General features: G+C 44.3%; 1 protein-coding gene across 4 annotated transcripts in view; it reads left to right on the top strand.

The window, feature by feature from the left end:
• Nucleotides 1–2,056: 2,056 nt before the first annotated feature.
• LOC311140536 (protein phosphatase 1 regulatory subunit 12A-like) overlaps nucleotides 2,057–25,005 on the top strand; it is a 62,914-nt gene continuing 39,965 nt past the window's right edge. For all 4 annotated transcript variants that reach the window (XM_084175625.1, XM_084175626.1, XM_084175628.1 and 1 more), the window contains exons 1-2: nucleotides 2,057–2,368; nucleotides 23,772–23,902. In XM_084175625.1, coding sequence (XP_084031751.1) covers nucleotides 2,132–2,368; nucleotides 23,772–23,902 — 368 coding nt within the window. In that variant the 5' untranslated portion in view covers nucleotides 2,057–2,131. The remainder of the gene's footprint in view (nucleotides 2,369–23,771; nucleotides 23,903–25,005) is intronic.

The following is a 25,005-nucleotide window of genomic DNA, read 5'->3' on the forward strand; positions in this document are numbered from 1 at the left end:
TCCTGGCGCTACAAGTGCTCCCATCAAATCATTACAGGTACTGGTTTGTGGTAAAGGTGCTTTATATTTCTCTTTGGTGTGCATTGTGTCTCTGTTATGAAAAGGAACATGTGCTGATGGGACAGAAATACACAGAGTAGGTCTACCACAGGTGGCCGGTGGCACCTTAATTGGGGAGGACGGGTTCATAGTAATGGCTGGAAAGGAATAAATGGAATGGTACTCCATTCACTCCATTCCAGCCATTCTTATGAGCTGTCCTCCCCTCAGCAGCCTCCTGTGATGTCTACAGTAATTAGCCATGTATGTCCTTATTGGTAACTCATGTTGGAGAAAGGGGGAAAAAATGCAGATTGAATATTTGTGTTAGGGTCCTGCCAAAGCTTATCCACTTGAGACAATTGTGTTTGTCTTACCAGAACCACAGTTGCTATGCCAGGTGTTTCGAGGGCCCTGAACATACTTTGCTTCAGCAATATTGTGGCAATGGTGAGAATCACCATCTGTTTATACCACAGTAGGTTCGTGGCACCTTAATTGAGGAGGACGGGCTCATGGTAATGGCTGTAGCGGAATTAGTGGAATGGTATCAAATACATCAAACACATGGCTTCCATGTGTTTGATGCCATTCAATTTACTCCGTTCCAGCCTTTATTATGAGGCGTTCTCCTCTCAGCACCCTCCACTGTTTTTTTTTTTGTCATTTAGCAGACGCTATATCTGATATACCTGATATAACCATCCAACACACAAAATAAAGTGGATGTCTCTTGTGAAGGTATTTTCCCCTGACAAAACACACACAAACACTACTGAGAGACAAAGTAGTCTATACCATGGCTTACACTCTTGGGTTTCCAATGCCATTTGAGGCCAAGGAGGAAGTCAATAGTTTCCTATAGATAAGTTGTTGTTGCACACTGGTCACTAAATGTTTTCCTATCGACCCACAGTGCTTCAAAACACCATGGCAAAAGGCTTCTACTTGTCTCTCTCATATCTATTGTAATTATCTCCATGGACTGGCCAGCTAATGTTTCATGGACAATAGTCTCTCTCTCCATAATGGCTCCTCTGAAGGAGTGGCACAGCTGACACAGATGGGCACAAACTGAGTAAACATACTAATATCCTGCTACTACAGTGAAACTACCACAGAGATATTTAAGTAGAGAATAGATACATATTTGTTCAACTGTTGGTTGTTTTGTAATCAAGCTGAAAAGTGAAAGTCTGATTAAGTGACCATGGTCACATTTCATTTAGAGGCCCAGTTTAAAATTATTTTAATCATTGGTGAGATGGTTTTGAGTTTTTTAGGGCTTTGATGAATACAAGGCTCTGAAATCATTTTGATAAGACATGCATTTAATTGGCCTGTGTTGTGCAGTGTGTGGCCTGCCTGTCTGCTGATAATCGCTCTGCAACATCGATTTCACTTTTTGTTTTCTGAGACCTTAGCATGCAATGCTCAATTTGCTACCTTAAAAAATCTGCAAGTTCTGCTTTTGGCGATAGTGCCTTTTTACACCGTTTTATCACTGTTGGTAAAACATAAACCCCCTTGCCTATTTCTATTGCTAATGTTATTTAATTGTTATTGTCTTCCTCTGGTAATTTCATAGGGATACGGATGATGTTCTTTGAATGTTATTAATAATTATGAATAACATTCAAATTATGAAAGAGCTATGTTTATCAATAGCCTATCTCTGGTCTAAGAAATAAAATACATATTTTCTCAAACGTTTTGACTTAGTTTGACCAGTCATCATAAAAACCCTTGAAAAAAACGGTAAGCAATCCTGATAGAACTCACAATGACTAAAATCGACACTATGCTGGTTTTAGAGCTCCTATTTATGATTAATAAATGATAACACTCCCCAACTCTGTCAAGGAATGTACAATCTCCTCCTTTCCCTTTATCTGCTGATGACGTTATACTGCAGATCCTGAGGTGACGTTACTTTGTCTCGCGAGCTTATGGAAAACAATCCAGACGCTCTCTCAGCACCCCCCCCACCCCCCCCCTCCCCACCTTCCCACGCCCCAGTGCGCTGTGGGATAGTGGCACTATAAAGTATATCCTCTCTTGGAGAAAGATAAGAAACCCGAGACAGGAGGGGATGAAGATGGCGGACGCCAAGCAAAAAAGGAACGAACAGTTGAAACGGTGGTTAGGGTCGGAGACAGACATCGAGCCTCCTATTCTGAAAAAGAAGAAGACGAAGGTGAAGTTCGACGATGGCGCCGTGTTTTTGGCTGCCTGCTCAAGCGGCGATACCGAGGAGGTGCTCCGAATGATTGACCGGGGTGCTGACATCAACTACGCCAATGTAGACGGTCTGACTGCCCTCCACCAGGTTTGTCATTTACAGCTATAAGCCTTGACACTGCCCATACAATAGTACGACAACCATATGTCTTGCCAAAGATAGTAGCTAACGTTTCCTCCTGCCACAGTAATGGAGAAAGGAGTCATTCCTACTGAAGCTCAGTCTGTTTACCTAGCACGCCCGTCTTTTTTAGACGAGAGATAGGGCCATTTCATTTGTTGGGCTGTGTTGATTGAATTGGATCAGAAGCGAAGGGGTGGATAAACTCATAAAATACCTGATTGGTAGCTATTCTGTTTGGGCTAACTAGGTATGTTAAATGTATTCTTAGGTTAGCTAATGTTGAAAATATGGATAGTTAGCTATTTGGTCTTTGTATATCATCAACTGATTCAAACATCCATAGTCAGGAAGAATGACGTTGGTTGGCTTGCTAACATCTAACCAGTTACTGTAGCTAGCTAGCTAGGCAAACCATTATTGGAACTGATCTGTCGCCCTGCCCTGGCTAGCCTATAAGCTATGAAAGATAGCTTAACTCCATACTGTTGGTTTGTTGTTTAACAAATACTCAATTATTACAGTCGTTGACTAGGTTAAAACTAATTGTGTTGTATTGGAGTCAATAGAAAGTACAGAAAAGTAAAATGTTTTGTTAGTTGCTAGCTAACGTGCTGCAAGTTGGATAGCTAACGTTGGCTAGCCTGTGCAAATGGTGGAAAGAACGTTTAGCTAGCCAGTGTGGCACTGTTCGTTACCAAGCATAAGCTTGACTGTAGTCAGTCGGCAGTAAAACTCCATTCAAATTAAGTTAACCAAATGTCAGTTTGGATCACGTCGAAGCTGTGACATACAACAATATTTTAGTTGGTTGAAGTGCTGTAATATGTTCCTGGATGTGAGGATGGGGTGCATTATCACAAATATGTTTAGCAACAATAGCAATGCCGCAGTCTCTAGTCTAAAGGGCAGGACGACTGTAACTAGCTACAGTCATGACACATTTATATTTTCAAGAAATATTATCTGTGGTTCATAGCAGATGTAACTAACTAGCCTACCTTAGGCTAGCTACAGTATCATTCAACAGCCCACTACAAGCTAACGTTAGCCCCAGGAGCCACGTCTTTTGACATTCTGTAGCGACTCCTATCATTTCAATAATAATAAAATAGCAGATTGATAACGTTGCAATTTGTATCTACATTTTGTAATTGCAATTTGAGACTTCCCTGGATTCAAAGCTGTTTTTTCAAGTGTGATATATTACACTACAGATTACATTACATGTATCCAAATGCATGCATGTATTGCATGTATCGGGTTTGGCCTAGTTTCCTTTGCTGCTCTGGTAAGGTAGGCACAGCCCAGTTATTTTGATATAATAATAAATAATATGCCATTTAGCAGACGCTTTTATCCAAAGCGACTTACAGTCATGTGTGCATAAATTTTTACGTATGGGTGGTCCCGGGGATCGAACCCACTACCCTGGCGTTACAAGCGCCGTGCTCTACCAATTGAGCTACAGATATATGGAGGATATAGCTATGCATAGATCTGTGCAATTTTATTATAGGCAATCTGCATGGATTGGCAATCATCAAAATTTGTGGTGTTTCAAAGTAGTTAGGACAGTCTACTTTTCAAATAGCCTAGCTAACAAGCTAACTAACATTCTTAGCTTAAAACTAGGTACATGCTCAGAATTAGAATCATAGCTCATTTTATAAAGATTGTTACACTTTGGAATTGGCGATTGGCTCTAAATTAGGCTAGCTAGCCTATATCCTGCAGATGTGTTCGGATTGCAATGTTGCATTACTAACATGGGTTTTGCTGCACAGTAAACTGTTCTGAAGTCGGATAACAGCTGACACATCTCTCAGAGCGAATGTGAGGTTTATATGTCAATACCTGTTGCTTTCAGCTGTCTGAAATAAGCCAATCCTAGGTTTTTGGGCTGTTAATGTTATTAGTCAACACTTTAGCCTACATTATGGCAGGTGGAGCACCAGCCTGTTACCCTGAATACTGACAACAAAACAGGGTGCCCATGGAAGCCAGAAGTCCTCTAAGTCAGTGGAAAGTGTTGTGCTTTTAGGCTATTGTTTTTTTAAAACAGCTACTACACATAAACATTTTAAGTCATGCCATTGTTTTGTCATTGTAGCCATAGAATAACTAACACGTTAACTGTTCATCAAAGGTTTTCACACAGGCTTAAATGCAAAATTGAGAAAATGTAGGTCTGTCTTTCTCCCCAAATGCATTTTAGTAAAGTCAGAATGAGTCATGGTTTATTGAAGAAGTCTTGCACGCTCAAACTGTCTTGAACCTTACATCTACAATGATCTCATCACCCAGATCACCTGCACTTTCTCTTAAGTAGTGTGATGTGTGCATCTTTTATAAACAATGTTATTGCCGGGCAAGGCTGTATCCCTCAAGGCCCATCTCAGGGTGTGGAAGTGGTGCCGTATCCCTAGAATAGATGCTGCCTTATAACTAGTTGACTATGGGGGGATGAGGAGGAATTCACACAAATGATTTTGTCTTATCTGACATTAGAAAGTCCCTAACTAGTAGTGCATGTCTCTTAATCAGCCTTTCTTTAGGGTGACCGAGTTGGTCTTCCTTTCAACTGGAATTAGTCAGCTCCCTGCTCTGTGCAGGCTCACTGGGTGAAAACATTGCCTTTTTTTGGACTGGGGTCCACTCCAGGGATGAGCAGAGTGAGGAAAGCATTTGCGATGCAGCGCGTGAGACCTAACCATGTCTGGAGAGACTTGGAGCAACTTTGTGTTTGTGTTCCAGCATGTGATCCCTGGCTTCAGGGTCTTGGAAAAGAGTTGAAGGCGATATAGGGATTCGCGTTTAGCGTGCTAATCCTAGGATTTCAGGAAGGCCAGGCTGATGTTGGTTTGCTCAAATCAACAGAGATTTGGTTTAGGGATGTGCACGGTTATTCAAATATCCGGACGTTAGTATTCGAATACTTGTGAGTGTTCATTAATGCATTTTCTAAAATAAAATATCCATGTGACATTGTTACATACAAGAATACCATGACATTTGAAATTATACACTAATAAATACAACAAACCTTTCAATGTAGTTTTTTGATGTTCTCCCCATAAAGACTGGTAGCATTCAGGTGTTGTGTTGGCCAATCAAAGCAGCTCAATGTGTAGTGACTTCACTATTGCAATGCAAGATGGAATAAAATGAAGTGATTAAAAGTTAGCGAAATGAGAAGTAGGTTACTACGAGCAACCAACAGGTAGGCAGTTCTATCAGAATGGGGTTGGGGAGAAAGTGCAAAATGTGGCCTCAATTAGCCTAGCTAGCTATAGTTGGCTAGCTTAGCTTCTCTAGGCTAATCTAGTCAAGATGGGCACTGTTATATGGGATGATAAATAACATTGTGGCTTCTACAAGCTAGGTAGTCTTGGCTGTAGCCGAGTAGCGTCACTCTGCCTCAGTCTACTCACTCCCATCTCACCGGCACCTCCGCAGCTCCCTCGCGCAGCAGTGCTCAGGTAAAAAATATATGTCAAAAAAAACAAACAGCCACATGTATTTCGGATATCCGACAAATCTAATTTTATTGGTCACGTGCCGAAAACAACAGGTGTAGACTTTACAGTGAAATGCTTACTTACAAGCCCATTCCCAACAATGCAGAGTTAGAAAACTAGACAAACGTATGCTATAAAAAAAACAGTTCTTGATACTATTCCAATAGTGACATTTTTGCAAACCCCCATCTAATGTGGCTCAGTTTGGGTTGCCTCTGTTTGTTTTGGTTGCCACGTTAATTGTCCCTGATGGCTTTGCTAATCATTATCCACGTTGGGAATCTCTGCCTTCAAGGAGTAGGGCCAGTTGGCTTAGAAAATCAAAGTTGTCAGAATAATGGTTAATGACTCCCCTCCTATTAGCAGGAGGCCAGTAGTGGTAATGCACCCTAGTCCTGGTCTTCAATGGAACTAAATCAAAGTCTAGTAAGCTAATTCTCCCCAATACTCCACTGCCCACCCCCCATTCATTGTAAACAAGCCTCATATTTTCATTGGTCCCTAACAAGTCTTCTTCGAAAACGCCTGCCTCTTTATTGGGTGTATAGGATTAGTAGTCATCAGCCTGCGGTTTGGCTAGCCTATTTATTTATAGAGTCAAACATGGTGCCACGATTCACCACTACTGTAATAATTGGCTTAGTAGTGAGACTACGGGTGGCTTTAACATTACTCTAATGCTGCTACCATGCTGGTACCTGAGTGACCGCTGACCTGCCAGGCAGTGTAGGCTAAATGACATGGTAGAGTGGCAAGTCTCCTTTCAGTTGCAGCTGTAGAGCTGTTATTTTATCTGCAACAATTGTTTATGGGGGCTGTCGAGTGCTGATGACATCAGAGGCCATTGACATGCCCTGAACCATGTCCCTTCCTGGTGACAAGGCAGTGACCCCTAGCTTTTGTTGTAACAATGCTCTGTTTTTACACGGAGGGTCACTCACTCCTCCTCGGGTGCAGTGACTGCACTGCACTCCCGCCACTTGTGAGTGCCAGGTTATAAATACCACCTGCACCAGTTCCTCTCAGTATAGCTCGGTTTGAGGAGATTATTCTACGTTTGGGTATGAGTCACCGCCACACATACTCTGGACCACTTAGCTTTGTACTGGCATGCATTTGGAGTTTATGTGGAGTATATATGGCCAGTCTGGCTTGAAAGGGCTTGTCTGTGTGGAACAGATCACCTACTACAAATACTGCACCAAACATCGTAATGTAAAATTGCACGACTAAGATCTCTTTGGTAAAAATGTCAAAATGACATTTCTTGAGTTAGATTAATTCTGAGTATTTGGTTACGGCGTCTTAATGGACAAACGGTACTATTGTCGATTTTTTTTTTTCTCTTTTGTTTTTCAAACACGTTTATTTTTAAGGGAGTATGTGAGAACTCTCGTTCGGCTAGCTGAGTTTGGTGAGGCACCAGCCGATATGAAGCATGCTGAAGCCTTTTCTGCTGGCACACAAGCCCTCGCACCCTGCAGCCATCTAGGACCACTGAGTAAACGCTTGACTTGAAGTCGATGTGTGAAGGGCGAGGAAATGCATATAATGGTGCTACTATAAACCAGAATTGTAACGCTTTCCATACAGTTGCTCCCCGTCGGTGAGAGGAGGTACAGGGAGTTGTGAATGAGGGGGCAGGACTGGGGAGAGATGTTTGTAGATATGCACTGGATGGGTAGCATTCCGGCCCTGTCGTCCTGGCCCGTGCATTCCTCGCATGACAGTAGGTGGAAACCATGGCAAAGGGAGAGCAGAGCAGGCATTCCTCAGCTGTCACCTAAACCCCCCCCCCCCCCCCCCACAGTCCTACTCTCCTCTTTCTGGCCTGCCTGCCTGCCAGCCTCTCCCCAGGCGATGCCAGGAACCAGCTAACTACTGCCTAATGTGCCCTATCAAGGCAGGGCCTGCACAGGGAAACAACAGGTGTATTCACCCATATCTGGCCTTTCTTTTGAGTCATCCACATTGTCTATCATTGGTAATGTACTTACAGTATATAGCCTAGCTGGTACAGTTATTGTTAAGGATTACATTTTTACTGGCTTTAAGTAGCTTTTTGTAAGTTGTGGTTTTGACGTCATGGTGAAGGTTTTACGACATTGGGATAGGCTCGATAAAATGCCAACTGTTCACTTTTTTACCTTAGCAACAGTTTACCTGCCACGCCCTCACTATCGGTGTGTGAACTCTATTAACAATGTAACCATGGCAACGTCTCATGCCAAGTTGCTAGTGGCTTGTCGGCAGATTTGCGTACATACATAGTTACATAACCACTGACTGAGCAGAGTAGCCAGCAGCAGTTTAGAATCACATGGACTGCCTGAATCTTGAAATGGAACCTATGCAGACAGCAGTGTATGGGGCCCTCACTGCAGTTCCATCCAAAGCAGCACCAGTTACATTAACACATTACATAATTGCTCCAGGCCCAACCCTGAATCATGGCAGGAAGCACAGATTCCGACTTTCAGTAGTTGCTGAGAATTTTTTGTTGTTGCTTCAATTCAATCTCTTGATTAATTTTGGAAAATGTACTTGTTGACTTGATATTTTGATGGTCTGGCCTTGTAAAGTGTTGTATTCGCACAGATCTTATTGCTGAAATATTAAGTTCTGGAACATTTCTTCCACCAGTCATGCAGCGTTCTGTTTTGGTTCTCAAGGCTGTAAACTCACTTACCCTGGAGGGAAGCGGAGAACGTTTTTGGTTACCACGAATCACCTGATCCGAAGTGAGAGTTGGTGTGTGTCGGGACCTGAAAGTGCTGCCCAATTAGGGCTAGATTAAGTTGACTTGGGATGAATCGAGCTGTGTGACTTTTGATGACGGGGGAGCACCATGTTCCTCTCATTACAAGGGACATTTGCCGTGGTTCACCTTTGAAGATAATCAAAGGAACGCCGAACAAGACTGAATACTTTCAGTCACTGTTTATTTTCCATACCAAGGCCCAGAAGATAAAGAATGCAATTGCTTAGTTTTTGTCTCAGACTACTTGCTGCCTTTTCTATTCCTAACCCTAAACCAAAGTTGGAGGTGGCCTGTTTGACAGTGGACTGGGTCTGCAGGCGCAGGGTGAACACAGCACATGGCACTGTTTGGTTTGTGGAGGAGGGGATGCTTACAGTGGAATGCCCCACTTCCCTTGTTGAAACCACTGAGGAATGGTCTGAAACCCCTGCCTCTGGTGTTGGGCCCTGTCAACAGAGGCTGTTTAGCCCTGCCAAAGGTCAGTGGCATTACAAATGGCAGCTCTGAATTAAATGTAGGCTAATTGTAGCCATTGGGGTTTATGGCGAAGGGGGTACTGTAAAGCTTGATGACCTTATATTTGTGATGCGATCACAGTGATAATTCGTCACCGTTTGTCAATTTTAAGGCCTGAAACATTTGGTCATTTTTGGAGGGCTTTTTAAAACCACATTTCATTGGTGGTTGAGGTGAGTTCAGCCCTTACTATGTAAAGCTCTTTTAAGTACCTCCAATAGAAAGGCACTATAGAAATCCAATCCATTTAATATTATAAATAAAAATAACAATTTGACCACCCCTTTTGTTGTAGCTGAAGTTTAGGCTTTCTAGTTGACCTGCCCAAAGGCAGCGATTCATGCATTTTATAATGTGAATAGCAGCATGAGAATTGAGAATACATTAAAATGTCACTCAATTATTTATAGTATGGAATTAAGAAAATCCGAATCGTATTACTCTTTGTCTATGCGTTCAGTCTGTCTTGTAGAAAGGTTAATGGCTAATACAGTTTGATGTTTTCATAACCTTAGCAGTCGATTGCTTGTCAGTTTTATGGACATTAATTACATATTATAATTCAAGCATTACGGGTCACCCAACCCAATGTTGGTTCAACGTTGCCTCTGAATCATCAGCACAACCGTCACGCCTCTAGCCTGTGACAACTCTAATATTAGAAAAGCTCACAGAACGTGCACATTCTACCTGTTTATAATTGGTAGGTCTTGCTCTGTCAGGCGGGCCCCGTCTTAAGTTTTCATTGAAGTGTTTCTACAAAACCTATAATCAAGTGCAGGAAGTCCTTGTGTCGTTGCTCTCGACTGCTTCTCAACATGTCGGGTAGTCTGCTGATCATGATACGTCGGCATGGCTTCCTTACGCGATGTCAGTCAGACATATTAGAAAGCAGACACCTTCCATGTCTGTTCAACTCAAGATTTTCTTGGATAGTTTGCCAACGTTACCTCAAATAAAACAAACCCTTGCATATACATTTTTTTTTTGTTATAAACACTCACATTTTCTTGCGACTTATTGACACCCAATTTCCTGACGCTTTCATTTTGAAAGGGCTTTTAGTGGTAGGGACTGTCTGAAGTATTTGAGACAAGCGTCACCGCAGGTTGAAACTGGCTCACCTGGGGTGTAAACTCAACCCTCTTTTGCCACGTATGTGCTCAGACAGACGTGACAGCCAGGCAGGCAGTGGAGATGGACTTGACCTGTCACACACTGCTTCACCTTCCGCCAGAAGCAACCTATAGGCTAGGTGCTCTGCGGATGTCGGCCATGATCAAAACGACACGGTGAAGCTGGCGACTCGGCTATAAATTAAAGGCAAAGTGAAGGTTGATTTGAAACCAGAAGCTGCCATTGATCCACACCAGTGTACCACCCTCTCCCACATGCGTTTTGATGATATCACTGTGTTTTCCTGTACATGCAAACGATTTCTCACCTGAGTGAGAAGCTATAGATCTCCCACTATGTCGTCAGGGCTCCTCGGGTCGCTGAGAAATTGTCCCGGCACATAGACCTGTTGACAACATCTGTGTAAGAAACTGGGATGAGAACCTGCAAAGAGCACTCACTCACTCATCTCCGGCCACACTCGGGCTTTAGCATAGTATTGAGCTGCTGCAACATTTTAGTGGGATGACTTCAGCAGCTTGTCTGTTTTATTCACCCTGTGGCACAGTCTCCTCTGTTCTAGATTGGTCTTTAAACCATCCCAGGGTTGTTTGCTCTCCAGTAGCAGTCACATGCCTCGCTCTGAGTGTGGGTTTATAAGATGTTTTTGAACCGAAAACACCTGGACGCTGAAGACTGAATTCCTCTGTCTTATGCAGCGAGGAGGACAATTAAGCCCAGAGTCTGTTTTGTTGTTGTCCTGGGAGGGAGAGGTTACATTCTTTCCATTAATCTCAAAATGGCCTCATCTTTCCAGCCAGTGAAATTGGTGGACCAAAAACTGTACTGACAGGTACAGGAGTCGCATTAACGCAGAATTCTGCGTTTTTAATGTAAGAAGGAGAACGCATATTAAATATCTTGCTGCGTTTTGTAAACGCAGATCTGAAATGTTCTTATTGTAATTTCTGCTCAGCATCAGACTAATATTGTGACTCAAAATGCCTGTTTGTGAATTTATATCTATCAGCAGACAACGCTCTAACTGATGTGTAGATACTTTCCTCTGATAAAATGCAAGATTAACTTCAAGCAAATCATTAGGAAATGTAGCAGGCTACATTCTTTCTATGATAAACATTAGAAATACGATGGCCTTTTATTGTAAGCAATATACAACGCAGGTGAAATTGTTTAAAACATTATTTGATCTGCATTTTGAAAAGGCAGATCCCTGAGGTAAAGTCCTTATTATAGCCATGGTGAAGGACCATAAGATGTAGGCCTAGGCCACCCTAGAATATGTGAGTGAAGGACCTACAACTTAGTAGACATGACAGCCTTCACACCCCTATGTGGTTTCAAAGTGGGCTCCTTGCCTTGCCTATAGTCAACCCAGGACACAACAAACTCTTCAGCTACATTTGTACAGGCTAACCAGTCTGCCTCTTCCCCTCAGCCTGTGATTGATCTAGTTGTGTACTGAACTACCACCAGACTGTGTGCCAGTGAAATTGCTGCGTGCAGTTGTGCAGGCAGGGCCTTTTAATTATGTGCTGTACTCTGCGTGTGTGCTGTGCTTGTGTGTGTACTGTGCGTGTGTTTGTATTTGACTGCAGAGGAAAAGCAGTGTCAGTGAATAGAGCTGGGTGTCAGAGTGCTTGGCTTGTGAGTTTTGATGGCTGCAGGCATTGGACATCATTCAAAACCACTGATTTTATTTAGGATCCCCAGGTACAGTAATTTAGTGGTGCCATTAACACCGCTGAACAGACCAACAGAGTAGAAAACTATTCAGAACAGGAATATACTATAAGTAAAATGTACTCTTATTTTCACTCTGGTGCCTTTTTGAAATCCGAATGGACATTTTGGTTCAAATATTTTTCACAGTTCATTTCCTAATATTGTAGACTTGATTTTACATATTTTGTAGAGCGTGAATATTGTCCAGTCAGAAAGTCTAATTGAGCTTTTATCCCAGATGTTGATAGCCTGCCAAATTAATAATGAAATGAACCAAAAATAAGCAGACTGTACATGTGCCGGTCTGGAGAAAGTAGGCTACAGTCGGAAGCACAGCAACGTCAATCAAGAAGTGTAGCCTTTTCAACCCAGATAAGTGACCTCTTTCACGAGCAATGAGCCGTTTAGCATACATTTACAAAATGTATAGAACTCTTGGTGTACCAGTAATTTTGATCTGATTTAGTCTCCTCAGACCGCACTGGAGATTCATGTGATCCTTCCAATGTAGTTGACATTTTCTGAGGCTCAGGGAGATTAGGTGTGCCTTTGGAAATCCCAACGCCCTAGTCTCCACCAGAGTTTTGCTCTGCTCAGGACTACTCTAGTAGATTTTCATTGGCTAATTAAAGGTGTGCCCTGCCGTCGTTGTCCGTTTTGAGAGGGCAGGAGGACTGACAGGAATGTTTATCCTCTTCCTAAATGGGGGGAATAGGATGTAGAGGGGGATGGGGGTGTTGGAGAGATTTTCAGGCAGAGGAACAGGAAGTATTTGTTTATTTTTCTCATTTCCTCGTCGAGGCTCCACAAGTGAGCACAGCTTCAGCTACTAACTCCTATTGCCTGCTTTTATCACTGTAACCCCTCCCACCATTACCCAGCATTCGCCCCACAACCACCACCACAGAACACACACCCAGCTCCTCTCCTCGCCCAGTCTGCACTATATGCCGCTCTCACATTGACAACCCTCCTAACTGTGTAAACTATTTCCTCATCTAGTACTGTGTGGCTTAGCTCTTTGAGGAAATCACACTCTGATGCTTATCTGTGTCTTGAGTTGTTCTTTCCCAAGAGCAGTCTTTCGGTAATACCAGGAATGAAAGAGATCATGTCTTGTGAGCTAGGTCTAACAAGATAGGCAATGTAATGTGCGTGGTGGTCCCATGTGAGACATTGAGTTCAGATCACATATGGAGGTGTTGACGATAGGGCAGGGGACAACGGCTGGAGCCTTTACTCCAAAGGCTATGGAGGTGATCCATATTTTTCAACCGTAATGGCTATGGATTGGTTGAATGCCTGGCGGGCAGACACAAGTATACACACTGTCCCTTTAACCTCTGGAGTTCAGTCAGTGCTTGCCTGGAGAATGACATGAACAACAGGCTTCATCAGCACTTTCTGCAAATGGCTGTATGTTAACCCACAATGCACAGCATTAAGGGAGATTGTGCTACACACACGCTTGTGTTTCTGTGGCCGTCTGACCTCGTTGTCCCCCCCCCATGCCCCCCACTCATTTGCCCGCCCTCTCTCCTTGGATCCCTGACAGTAACAGCTCATGGAAACAAACTTGGCTCTCAAGCAGGGCTATTGTTTTGGCTGGCGAGCATGAGCCCAAGTGAAATGTATAGTTACAATCTCCCTGGACTTTTTTTTCTCTCTGCTTCAATCCTGGCCTTCTTTTTCCATGGGAATCCCAGAGCCATATATGGTCGTCCTCGGCAGCAGTGGAGACGGAGGCAGAGTTCTCTCAGTGTAGCCGGGTTACGGCTCCCAACAGGGCTCATCCAGTGGAGGAACCCAGCTGGCTGCCCTGCAGCGCCCCCCCCCCAACCGTTCCCCTGGCCTCCTGCAGTAGCTTTGTGCTTTTAAACCACACACACATATTTGCTCCCTCTTTCATTTTCTCTCATGCTCTTTTTTTTTTTCTCACTCACGGTAAGAAGGAATTCCTTTTGTGGAAGTGGCTGCGTGCCTCTGAGCCGGTGACATAGCCCAGTAGGCGTGGCCAGAGCGTCGCTCCTCGAAGCCCTGAGCCCCGGAGTATTACTTATCTGGGAAGTGCTCCACTGCTATGCTAGACTGTGGCTTGGCTGCAGCTACGCTAGGTAGCTGCGGAAAGGAAGCAAGGTAACGAGGGAGAGAAATGGGCCAGTGTTGGTCTCCGGGAGAAGCTGCTTTGTCTCCATGCTGTTGCTTTATAAGGGAGTAAATTGGGTTTTTCCGAAAAGAAAACAAGGGCTCCACTGTGGATGCCCTATCTCCTGTTATTACATTTAGTTGCTGACTCAAAAAGCCAGCGGGCATATTTGTGTTGTACACGTGATATTTTAAAACCAGGCCTATGATGGATGTTTTGCTTTTTCTGACGGCTACTCAAATGTTGCAGTGCCTTTTCTCTCTCGGCTCTGAAATTAGATGACCAGTTTCGTTTTCTCAAAAGCAAGTGAGGTTTATCCAAAACACATGAGCAGACAGAATGGTGATAGTTGATGCAGAAAAAATACAACAGTTTTTATGGTGTTGATATTGTGACAGAGATAATGCTATCATTTGGGTTCTATTATGTCATGTTTTCAAAGTGCTTGGTGGCTGTGCTGGTGCTTTGATCCCACCCAAAGCCCTGATCACGATCACAGGGAGAGTGACTCAGGCGCCTCTCTGTCGTTATGGGTTTGAACAGCTGCTCAGTCACCACTGTTCTCCACTCATGGCACAAAGTGTTTTGTTTTGGTTGTGGTTTGGTCATCTGTTCTGAGCCGGTTCCTGTGCTAAAACATTATTTATTTTTTTAAACCAGCACTGCCTATGCCATATTTGAACACCCATACGTAGGGCCCTGGATGTTTCCTGGTCAGGAGTCCACAATAGAACCTACAGCTAGGGCCCAGATATGATCCTGGTAAAGTTACGTTTGTATTATAGTCATTTAGCAGATGCTCTTATCCAGAGTGACTTACAGTAGTGAGTGCATACGTTTTCGTACTGGTGAACCCACAACCATAGCGTTGCAAGTGCAATGCTCTTCCAACTGAGCCACACTGGTACAAGTCACGTTGTCAGGAAATACCCAGGGTCCTAGCCATGGCTACTAGTGGTTGGTATGACCTGTTGGAGACCCGTTTGCTTGGTGGGTTGAGACCAGGGTTTCCGTTAGCCGGTAATACAATTTTGTCGGCCAATTGTCTTTGAAAAGAAGAGAATCCCATTGCGAAATAATCATTTTTAGCCTATTCATTGATGCAAATACCATTCTATGTAAATACATTTGACTGGTCATGCTTAATTATAGGTTAATTTGCATAATTTAGTGGAATTATCACATGCGTAGAGCATACAGAGCCTTTGAGCGGAAAATCTGTCATACAGCACGAGCTGCTGCTGCATATTTTAGGCTTTCAAGACAACTGGGAACTCAGGAAAAAATACGAGGTCAAATCATGATGTCAGTGATCTTCAGGTCGGAAAGTCGGAGCGCTAGAAAGAGGCCCGAGATCCCGAGTTGGGATTCCGAGCTGGATAACAGTTAAATGATTTTTTCCCAGTCGCAGCTATTTGACAACCGTGTTTTCCCGCTAATTGCGTTATGGAACAGACATTTGCACGTAGCCTACTGAATTGTGTACATTGCTGCGCTTATAATGTGAAGAAATAAGTTAATCACATTTTTTGCTAACTGTTCTGATCTGTTGCATCAGACTTGTTGCTTTTTAACAACAACAAAAAAGTAGTCTGAGCCTACTGGTTTTGTGAATTTGGGATCTATCGTCTTAAAACTGTTTCAGAGTGTTTTGGAATAGGCTATTTCTTTCATGACAAGCTGACCAATAGAATACGTAGCCTAAACTATTCTACTATGGTAGATTGACATAGGCTAGTGATTTTTGCTGTTCGTTACTCGTCTTGTTGGCTGAGGAAATGTGGACAGTTATTCTAACATGTTCAAAGTGCACATCAGAATTCGTTAAGAAGGACTGGACATTGTTGCATCCTCGAATTGCATGTTCTATTAATATGAATAACCATATTCCAAATGTGTCATTCTGAGCACCGTGGGTGGATGCCCTAATCAGGTTACGCACCCAATGCATATGGGTCCGGTCAATTTCTTAAATGTCAGGTAAATCTTTAAAATGTTGCCTGTCAAATGTCAGGCGCCACATTTTCCTAACGGAAACCCTGGTTGAGACGTAGTCTACCTGTAGCTGAGAGAACACTAGGCCTCTGCTGTTTCACTCTCCTGCCTCCTGTTTCCGGGCTAGCTCCCACTGGCAACCAGGCCCAGTAGAAACCACTGCATTTACGACAAACGCACCAACCAGGCACATAGAGGTGGGATTTCAAATATGGGCATGTGCCACGGATGCTTCCGTTTTTAATATATAGTGTATCTGAACACTGGCCCCCTCTCATTCAGCACTAGGCATATTCCAAAGGAGCAGTTTTAGGCTGGGTGGGGGGGAGGGGTCCTCAAGTGTCTTTTCACTGATGTGGAGTGCTGCTAAAGTTAGCATGGAGCGCTCTGCACGATGACCTGGGAGATAATCAAGCTCCCTAACACCCTTCCTCCCACACACACAATTCTTCTTCACAGTAGCAGTTGGAGGTACAGTGCCTTTTAAAGTATGGAAAAAGCCCACTGTCCTTTTTCCGGACTGTACTATGGGTGGGAGATGGGGTTTGGAAGCTGTCACAGGTTCATTATGTTGTATGAAATGTTTTCATATTGTGTGACTTCATTGCAATAGATAGGAGAACCTGTATGCATAGGCTAGGCTACATTGTCTACATGCATTATATTTTGGGGTAAATTCTCTTGGTTGGAGCATAATGGTTAATCACATTTGAATCAGGTGTAAGTCTTTTGAAGTTCATTTTGTGACTTGACAGTAAAAGCATATCTGTTATGGATTGTGGTCATACAGCAAAGTCTTCTGACTAATCATGCAACGTCTGCCTCAAGTCTGGTGATATGGATGACACGCCATTAGCAAGATGTGTTATTTTTGGGGGTTTTGTGTCCCCCCCATCCTGAAGATTGAGGTCTAAGTTAATCTATTATGGTTAATGGTGACCTATGCTTTCAACCTGTCCAATAATATACTCTGAGATTGTGGAGATGAGCCCTGGTACCTTGCTGAGAGGTCTAGCAGCAGAGAGAATCGTTTCTATCTGTTGACCATAACGGGTCATGAGAACAGCGGTGGGGTGACCGAAAACTCAATGTCCAAAAAGAGAAAGAACTCTTCTCTCCCCCGTTCTCAAGATTAGCTTTTGATCTTGTACTTTCGAGGTCTGCTCCGTGCATTGCCTTCGGGGGACTATCTGAGCAACCCCAGTGTGCTTTAATTTAACTATTTTCTCTATTTATTTATGTTTCTTACAAAGGCCCGACAAGACTGAACTCTCGTCCTCTTTTGGGCTTGGTTGCCACAGCAACGGCACGGGCTCTCTCAGGGGGCGGACATCATTGGTGCATTTTTTTGGGGTCGTGCTCTGAGAACGGCTTTGCCCATCTCCGCCTGCTAGCCGGGGCTCTTGAATTCCTCTGTATTATTTTAGCATTAGGCTGGCGCATATGGACACTGTATTCTTTCTGCTCTTAATGTTTCCATATTTATCCCTGCTGCTCGGGGTGGGTTTCTTAAGTTAATCTATAGATGGTGCCCTGTAATCAGCCCCATGTGGGTACCCTAAATTAAAGAGAATGTGTGAGGCGCAAAGGTCACCGCTTCACTTGCCTTGTGGTTGGAGAAAGTCTCGACTGCCCGGGGACAGTCGCTCCTTGTAGCCTGAGCTTGTGAAAACAGCCAGCATGAAGGCTACCTTCACGCATTTCTTCCAGCAGACGAGGTTGGTTCTGTCATGTGAAACGTATAAACATTCCGCTGGTTATTTCCCAACTGTTTTCACCATTTAAACCACGATTGACAATGCCAGGACCGATACAGAGCATTCGCTCACTGATGCACGCTGATATGACTTCCTGCAGTCAACACATGGACAGCTACCTAACAGGGCCATGAGTTGGAGCCATTTGGCTGTGCTAACATTGTGGTTTACAGTGTGAGCCCTGTGTGTTTGTGTGGATCAGGTTTCACCGGGGAGCTTAGGCTCTGCTCTCTGACTGCAGGAGACAGCCTCTACCTCCCACCCTCAGTGCTCTTTCATGAAGTGTGCACTCATAGCCACTTCCTGACACATGCCGGCTGACGTTCCACTGATGGGAATGGGTAATCACGTGTACACACCTCCAATAAACACACACACGTTTGATTTAGGAGTATTTTTCAGTGTTTTGAAAAGAGTATCGGTTAGAACAGTCCTGTGTTGTAGTGTTTGAAAGTTCCCTCCGGTGAAAATAAGATGCTAAGTGTTCTGTCACTTAGCAGCACTGAGATTGAGTGCAGACGAGTTAAACATGAGGTTAATTCCCACGCTGTTTCTGTATCAAACTCTAAACACAAGCAGGCCTCGTAGGAATTGATCAACTATGAGATGATATTACAGTAGCCGCCGCCTCTTTTTATTTCAAATATAGAGATTCATAAGAATGTTACGGAGCTGTGTATCTTTATAGAAATGCAAAAAACGATATTGCAACTGGTAAGGATGATTACATCTCGATTTACTTGAACTTAATTGAACATAATCAGCTAGGATCTCTTGCTAGTCAGTCAGTAACGCAGAAAGAGCATCACTACCTGGCTTGGGGTGGAGGTGAACGTCATGAGATGACAGCTACTTTGCTATTCTCCCTGGTCGAACCGTTTAGTGGATAAACAGGCTGTTGTTTTCAGAGGGAGAGGCACATACACTGTACATTTTTGGGCAACCTGACCAAATTCACATACATTTACATTTACATTTAAGTCATTTAGCAGACGCTCTTATCCAGAGCGACTTACAAATTGGTGCATTCACCCTATAGCCAGTGGGTTAACCACTTTACAACAATATTTTATTTTATTTATTTTTTTGGGGGGGGGGGGGGGGGGGGGGGCTAGAAGGATTACTTCATCCTATCCCAGGTATTCCTTAAAGAGGTATTCCATAGAAATGTGAGTTTTATAGATCAGTCATTCTCATTTGAAAGCAAGTCTAAGAAGCAGTAGATGTGTGCTATTTCTATGCTTCAAACAGCTGAAAATATATTTCACAGCGGTTTAGATGGCACAATGTTTGTCCACTACTTGCTTGTTTTGTCGCAAACTGAAACTAGGCGACCTATTAGCATTTTAGCATCCAGGAAATGGCATAGCGATTTCTGCATAGTGCATCTTTTTAACTCTTGACCAGTGAAGTGGGGGGTCCTGTCCTACTGTGCATCATGGATTCATTTACTAAAGCTCTGTAAGTGTTTACTTCCCAGAACCCCTCTCTTCCTCCATTAGAGAAAGGCATTCCAAGAAAGGCCACCTTGCCCTCAGCCCCTTTCCTGGCAGGCTAGCTTTAGTGGATGCTATGCTATATGGCTAAAGCACCTGCTCCATTGCAGTGATATCCAGCTGAAATAGCGGCGGCTGTGTTTCCCCCTCTCTCTCTGTGTGGCCACCAGCCAACCCTGCTGTCTCAACATTGCGCTAAGTGCTAATGAAAGTCACACTCTGCCATATAGAAATTCCCCCTGGGCCAAGGGGAGCATGCTAAGGTGCAGTTTGCCGGGATGGGATGATATTTTACCCGGAGCGTACAGCGTTCCAGGCCTGACTTTGGAGTTGTCCTCTGCAGGGATGGCTGGGGAGAAGGATCCAGCCCTTATATTTAGCCTCACAAAGAAGTGTTTTACCATTTAAAACAATTTAACAAACTGTTGCATTCATGAGTTTTATTGACAAATGTCAATAAAAAAATGAGGTCAGCGTAAGCACAAACCAGAGAAATGAATTAAATCAATTCTGTAAGTAAAGAAATGTTTCCTCAGTAGGAAATGTCCAACTAGTCAGTGACAACAGTTTGACAGCAACTGTGACTGAGTTTATTACAGTATTAAAGACACTATGTGCTGGGATTTCCCATAATCTATGTAGAAGAAACTCTCCTAACAACTTGTGTAGCGTTTTTATTTTATAGTTTGTAATGCAAACCATTCGGACCCGGCCCCAGGCCCTTTCGGGACCTCCCTTGTCTCATAAACACAGTTAATCACACAGACTAATGTTGGTATCTACGGATGCAGAAGAAGTAGACTAATCCAATGGTACAGGCCGGAAATATTTAAAAGCGGTTTGAAGTCCAAAACGTGCCTGTGTTAGTGGGACTCATTGGGTTAAGAACCTGCTGGAAGGGAAATGGAGAAGTAGCCCCCGCTGCTATACTCAGCTGGTGTCTTCATGTTATGTCGTGTTAATAATACTGAAGAGGGTTGTGCTGTCCGACATCGAGACATCGCTCCGTGTCGTTGGGTAACGCTGTATTGAACTGTGAGGTATGATGGCTTTTAGTCAAACATTTTAAGATGATGCTACATGAGTTTTTGTATTTATTTTGCGATTTCAAGACACAGCATTGCCCTCCCTCGCCCCCCCCCCCCTCTCTCTCTCCCTGTCTGCTGTGTTGTGCAGACTGCTACCTGTGTGACAAGGCCTGCTCTCTAGCTAGACCACTGGCCAAACAGGTTTGAATGGCTACGTGTATGTTGCCTGTGCAGTGTCTGCAGTGTTTCCCCTATATTGAAATCGTTTCCACCGCTGCAAAAAAAGTAAGTAATAAAAAGAAAAAGGGTATGTATTCCCCCCACCTACCCTTGACACCACCGCTGAAAAAAGTTTCTCCTAGGATTGTTTGTGTGGGCTGTGAGTGCAGAACAGGCCTGTCTGTCAGGGGTCAGTGGTGGTGTGAGGTGGGCTTTACTCACAATGTCTCCTATTATTGCCTACATTAAAAGTCAGATTATCTCCCTCTCTCGCTCCCTATAGTGTGTTTAGCCATCAAATAAAGATGGCTTTGTCTGCCTTGTTCGGCTTTAACCACCGAAACGCTGCTGAAATCTCCCGTCAGTAAAAAGATGGTTCAACCCATTCCCGGAATTGCTCCCGTTGCATTTCTCAGCGGCTCCTATATTGGTCAAGGAATGCATCGTCCCCCCCCCCCCCCGTCCTTGACTTTAAACAGTGGTAGTGTCCCTCCTGCGTCAGTGGGTGTCTCTCGCAGGCCGCTGAGAGATGCCAATGTGTGGCTGTGACAGAGTGGGGCAGCCAGGTATGCCAGTTTCCCCACAACCCTTAAGCTCTGCCAAAGGACTGTTAGCAAAGGATGACACTCGCTGCCTTCTTTTCTCCTCTTCCACATCCTGTCCCCCTGGCCGCCATGCTACTTGTCCCTGTGATGTGGGCAGTAACTCTGGCACCTGTCAGCTACAAACAATTACAGCCGTTAAGGGATTACCATTGTTGGGCTCCTGTAGCCGGTGGGCTGGGCCTCTGTAGGGGAGGAAGCAGTGAAGAGGAGGCTCAGGAGGGGAGTAACAGGAACTGGCAGTGAGTTCTCCTTAAGGGGCATGGTAGCGGTCAGAGAGAGAGACAAGACTGAGGGGGAAATGGTGGACACAAATCAACTGACCTAGATCGCTACTACCTTAGTTTCCTATAGTATCAGTCACCTGCAGGTATGAGACTTCAGACAGTGCAGAATTGGGAAAAACACCAGTCTAGCTGTTTGTATACCATCTACATTTAGCTACATTATTTTGGTTTCTGCATTTAGCAGACACTCTTTTCAATAATGATCTTGTGTGTATCTAAGGGATGGTGACACCGAGGGGTGACTGAACTCTTGACAGACAGGCCTAGCGTCATCTTGTCACTCAGCCAGAGTGTGGTTGTGAGCAGCTGTGTGGAGCGCCGTCTGTCTCTCTGTCCGCCCTGCAGCAAAGTCAGACGAGCCCAGCCAGCCAGTGAGTGAAAGGTGGATACGCACCTGGATGCACTCTTCCAAGCAGCTGGCTGAATAGCTTATATCCTACCCCCTCCCATTACACACACACACACACACACACACACACACGTGGGGATGTGGGAAATGTCCCCATGAGGGAGAATTTTCCTTGTTTTAGTATCCTTGCAGGGACTTTGGGGGATTTCAGGTACCCATGAGGATAGTAACACACACACACACACACACACACACACACACACAGTCCCAGATAGGAGCGGCGAGGCCCATGCAGACTCCTCTCCAGCCCTGGCCATGTACGACGCTTGTAAACAGCCCAAATTTGGACAAGGATTCCAGCCAGATAGAGGTGTGCCCCAGACGTGAGTCCGGTGTGTGTCCACCCCCCCCTCGCCGCTTTTACCGTCATAGCAGCTCGCAGAGAGAGTTGGAGACTTTACAGGCAGCTTTTAGAAAAGGGGAAGCCACGGTCTGAACGTTATCAAGAGATCAAGGTTTTGGGACGCAAAGCAGGGATTTGAAGTCCCAAGTCCTGGGTCTGAAAAGGGATCCCAGAATGACATTTAGCAGTAGTAATACCAACAGGATTGTTGCCATATCAACATAGCATTGAAATATATAATGGTGTCCATTTTCAGAATACCATGCATTTTGCGAATCATGTCCACGTTCTTTTTTGGGGGGGATGGCTTCAAAATGTTGCAGTGGAAAGAGTTTGTGCTGTCGTGACTGGAGATATTCAGTAGCATGAGAGTAGGGGGGCCTTTTAGTCGAGTGAGGGTAGAGGGGCCTTTTAGTCGAGTGAGGGTAGGGGGGCCTTTTAGTCGAGTGAGGGTAGGGGGGCCTTTCGGGCATTCCCAATTTGTGAAATCCCTGCCACTTACTGTAATAAATGAGCTCTGAAACTGTTGCCGTCAAGTGTTTCACTAATTTAATCCTGTCATTCCTGTGTACAATGTTTTGCCCAGCCAGGCCTTGTTTCTTTGTTGACAGTCACCTTGTTATCTGTCTGGCTTTGAAGCGGGTGACATTTTAACCCCTAGATCGTCATTGAGGTCACTGCGGCGCTGGACCAGCAGCCCCTAGTCCTCTGAACAGAGTGTCTCAACTCTCTCTCTCTCTACTACAGATAGTTGGCCTTTGTCATCTCTTTTACCTCTCAGCCTCTAGGCAGGGAACGCCCCCAGTTAGCATGCGCACACAGTTGCTGGCTCACTCCCACATTTCATTTATTGTACTGTTATGGTTTCTCTTTGGATGTAACCTAAAATTAGCAGATTAGTCTATACAGCCATTTTGTAGTGTCGTCGCTTAGGCCTAATGTTTTTCCCTTCTCATGTTTGTGCTCCTTGCCTCTCAAGTCCTGGCATGAGTATTTGAAGGGTAAGAAAGCTCCTTTTAGAATTTCTGACTTACCGGTTTCTTGTTCTTAGTATGCATAGGATTAGCCTATTCCAGAGGACTAAATACTACTGAGTCGAGGGTATAATGGCGAGTGCGTTTTGGGTAGCTCAATGGTCTTTTCTGTCTAACCACATTTCACTGGAATGAAATATCAGTCATGTTGTCGAGAGCGGCACAAATCTATAGATGCAGCCTTTGAATAGGACAGCCTAAAAGAGGAAGTCTGAAAAGTCAAAGTGTACATATTTTTTGCATATGAGCTGTCGGAGAAAACCCAAAACATCCATCTCAATAGCAATAGTACGCACGGAGGTATTCCAAACACCTCGGCGATGTCCTGGCATTTTGGGCATGCTACCCCCGCCAACATTCACCAACCATTTCTATTTCTCTCTCCCTCCTTCAGGCGTGCATAGATGACAACGTGGACATGGTGACGTTCCTGGTGGAGCATGGGGCTGCCATCAACCAGCCCGACAATGAGGGCTGGATCCCCCTCCACGCCGCAGCCTCCTGTGGATACATGGACATAGCAGAGTAAGTACAGCTGCTGGGCCAGAGAGGTGTCATGGCTGGCGTGGTGAGGGTCCAGCTGGGGGCTGTTATGGACCTTTAAGGAATGGCTGGTCCCCCCCCACACACTTTACTGCATTTGGATAACCCCATTATGTACCAGCCCATTCACATTGTTGTCTAACGACGCACCCTGAATTAAATTCTGCTGCTCTGATCGCTACATACATGATCGTATACATTCATCGTAGAGAAGAAACGTCAGTTTGGCCAGAGCAATGTGGATGGCTAGCCAGGCAATTCACCTTGAGCAAACTCATTTTTCTCAATTGGAGGCAATAACTCACAGGCACATCAAGAATCAATGGTCAGTTTTGAAATGTAACAAGTGTTTATTTTGCGTCGCCAAGCGTTACAAGGCTATTCCCTGAGGTTTCATTTGGAGAACATCCATTACCCCGTCCTGTCTAGACACATCAATTTGTTGTAAATCACTAGTCAGGTTAGTTAGGTCATCAATTAACCCTTTATATTCAATCGTCTTAGACTATGGAATGCAATGTTAATCAACTAAATCCTAATAGCTACTTTTTATGGAGTTGACCGGCCTAAACTTGTCAGGGGTCACCGTTTTCAATGGCCCGTGCTTCTCCAAGGTGCATGATTACATGTTGATGGGCGCAACCACCTATCAGATGGCCCCAACAACCTCGCACGAGTTCCTGGTGATGTAATCAATATAGAGAAATCGGGGTGTCCACCGGCATCAGTCATTACTCCAGTTGCTTTCCAGTCTTTTCTTTCATTGTGCTTATTGAGGTAAGAAGGCTGTTTTTGAAGGGAACAGAAACCGGGCCGGCGAGGAGGGAGGTATTATCAGTATTATCAGTCGACATTTTAAACAGGCTAAGGAGAGCTGAAGGAGCTCACTTGCACCCATTGTGCTGTGACCTGTTTTACTTCTCTGTATTATATTACAGGAGCCTGGCATGAGCGTTATCGCACACTGTGCAGTCCTGCTGCCCAAGTTAGAGCAGAAGTATCATACTATGCTACCAAGCTTATTGACCGACTGTAATGTTGCCTTTTTTATGGTGTTTCATCAGCTGCAATTGTTTGTTGTAATT

The sequence above is a fragment of the Coregonus lavaretus genome (assembly GCF_964263955.1).
Source record: "Coregonus lavaretus genome assembly, chromosome: 13".
In the NCBI taxonomy this organism is placed as follows: domain Eukaryota; kingdom Metazoa; phylum Chordata; class Actinopteri; order Salmoniformes; family Salmonidae; genus Coregonus; species Coregonus lavaretus.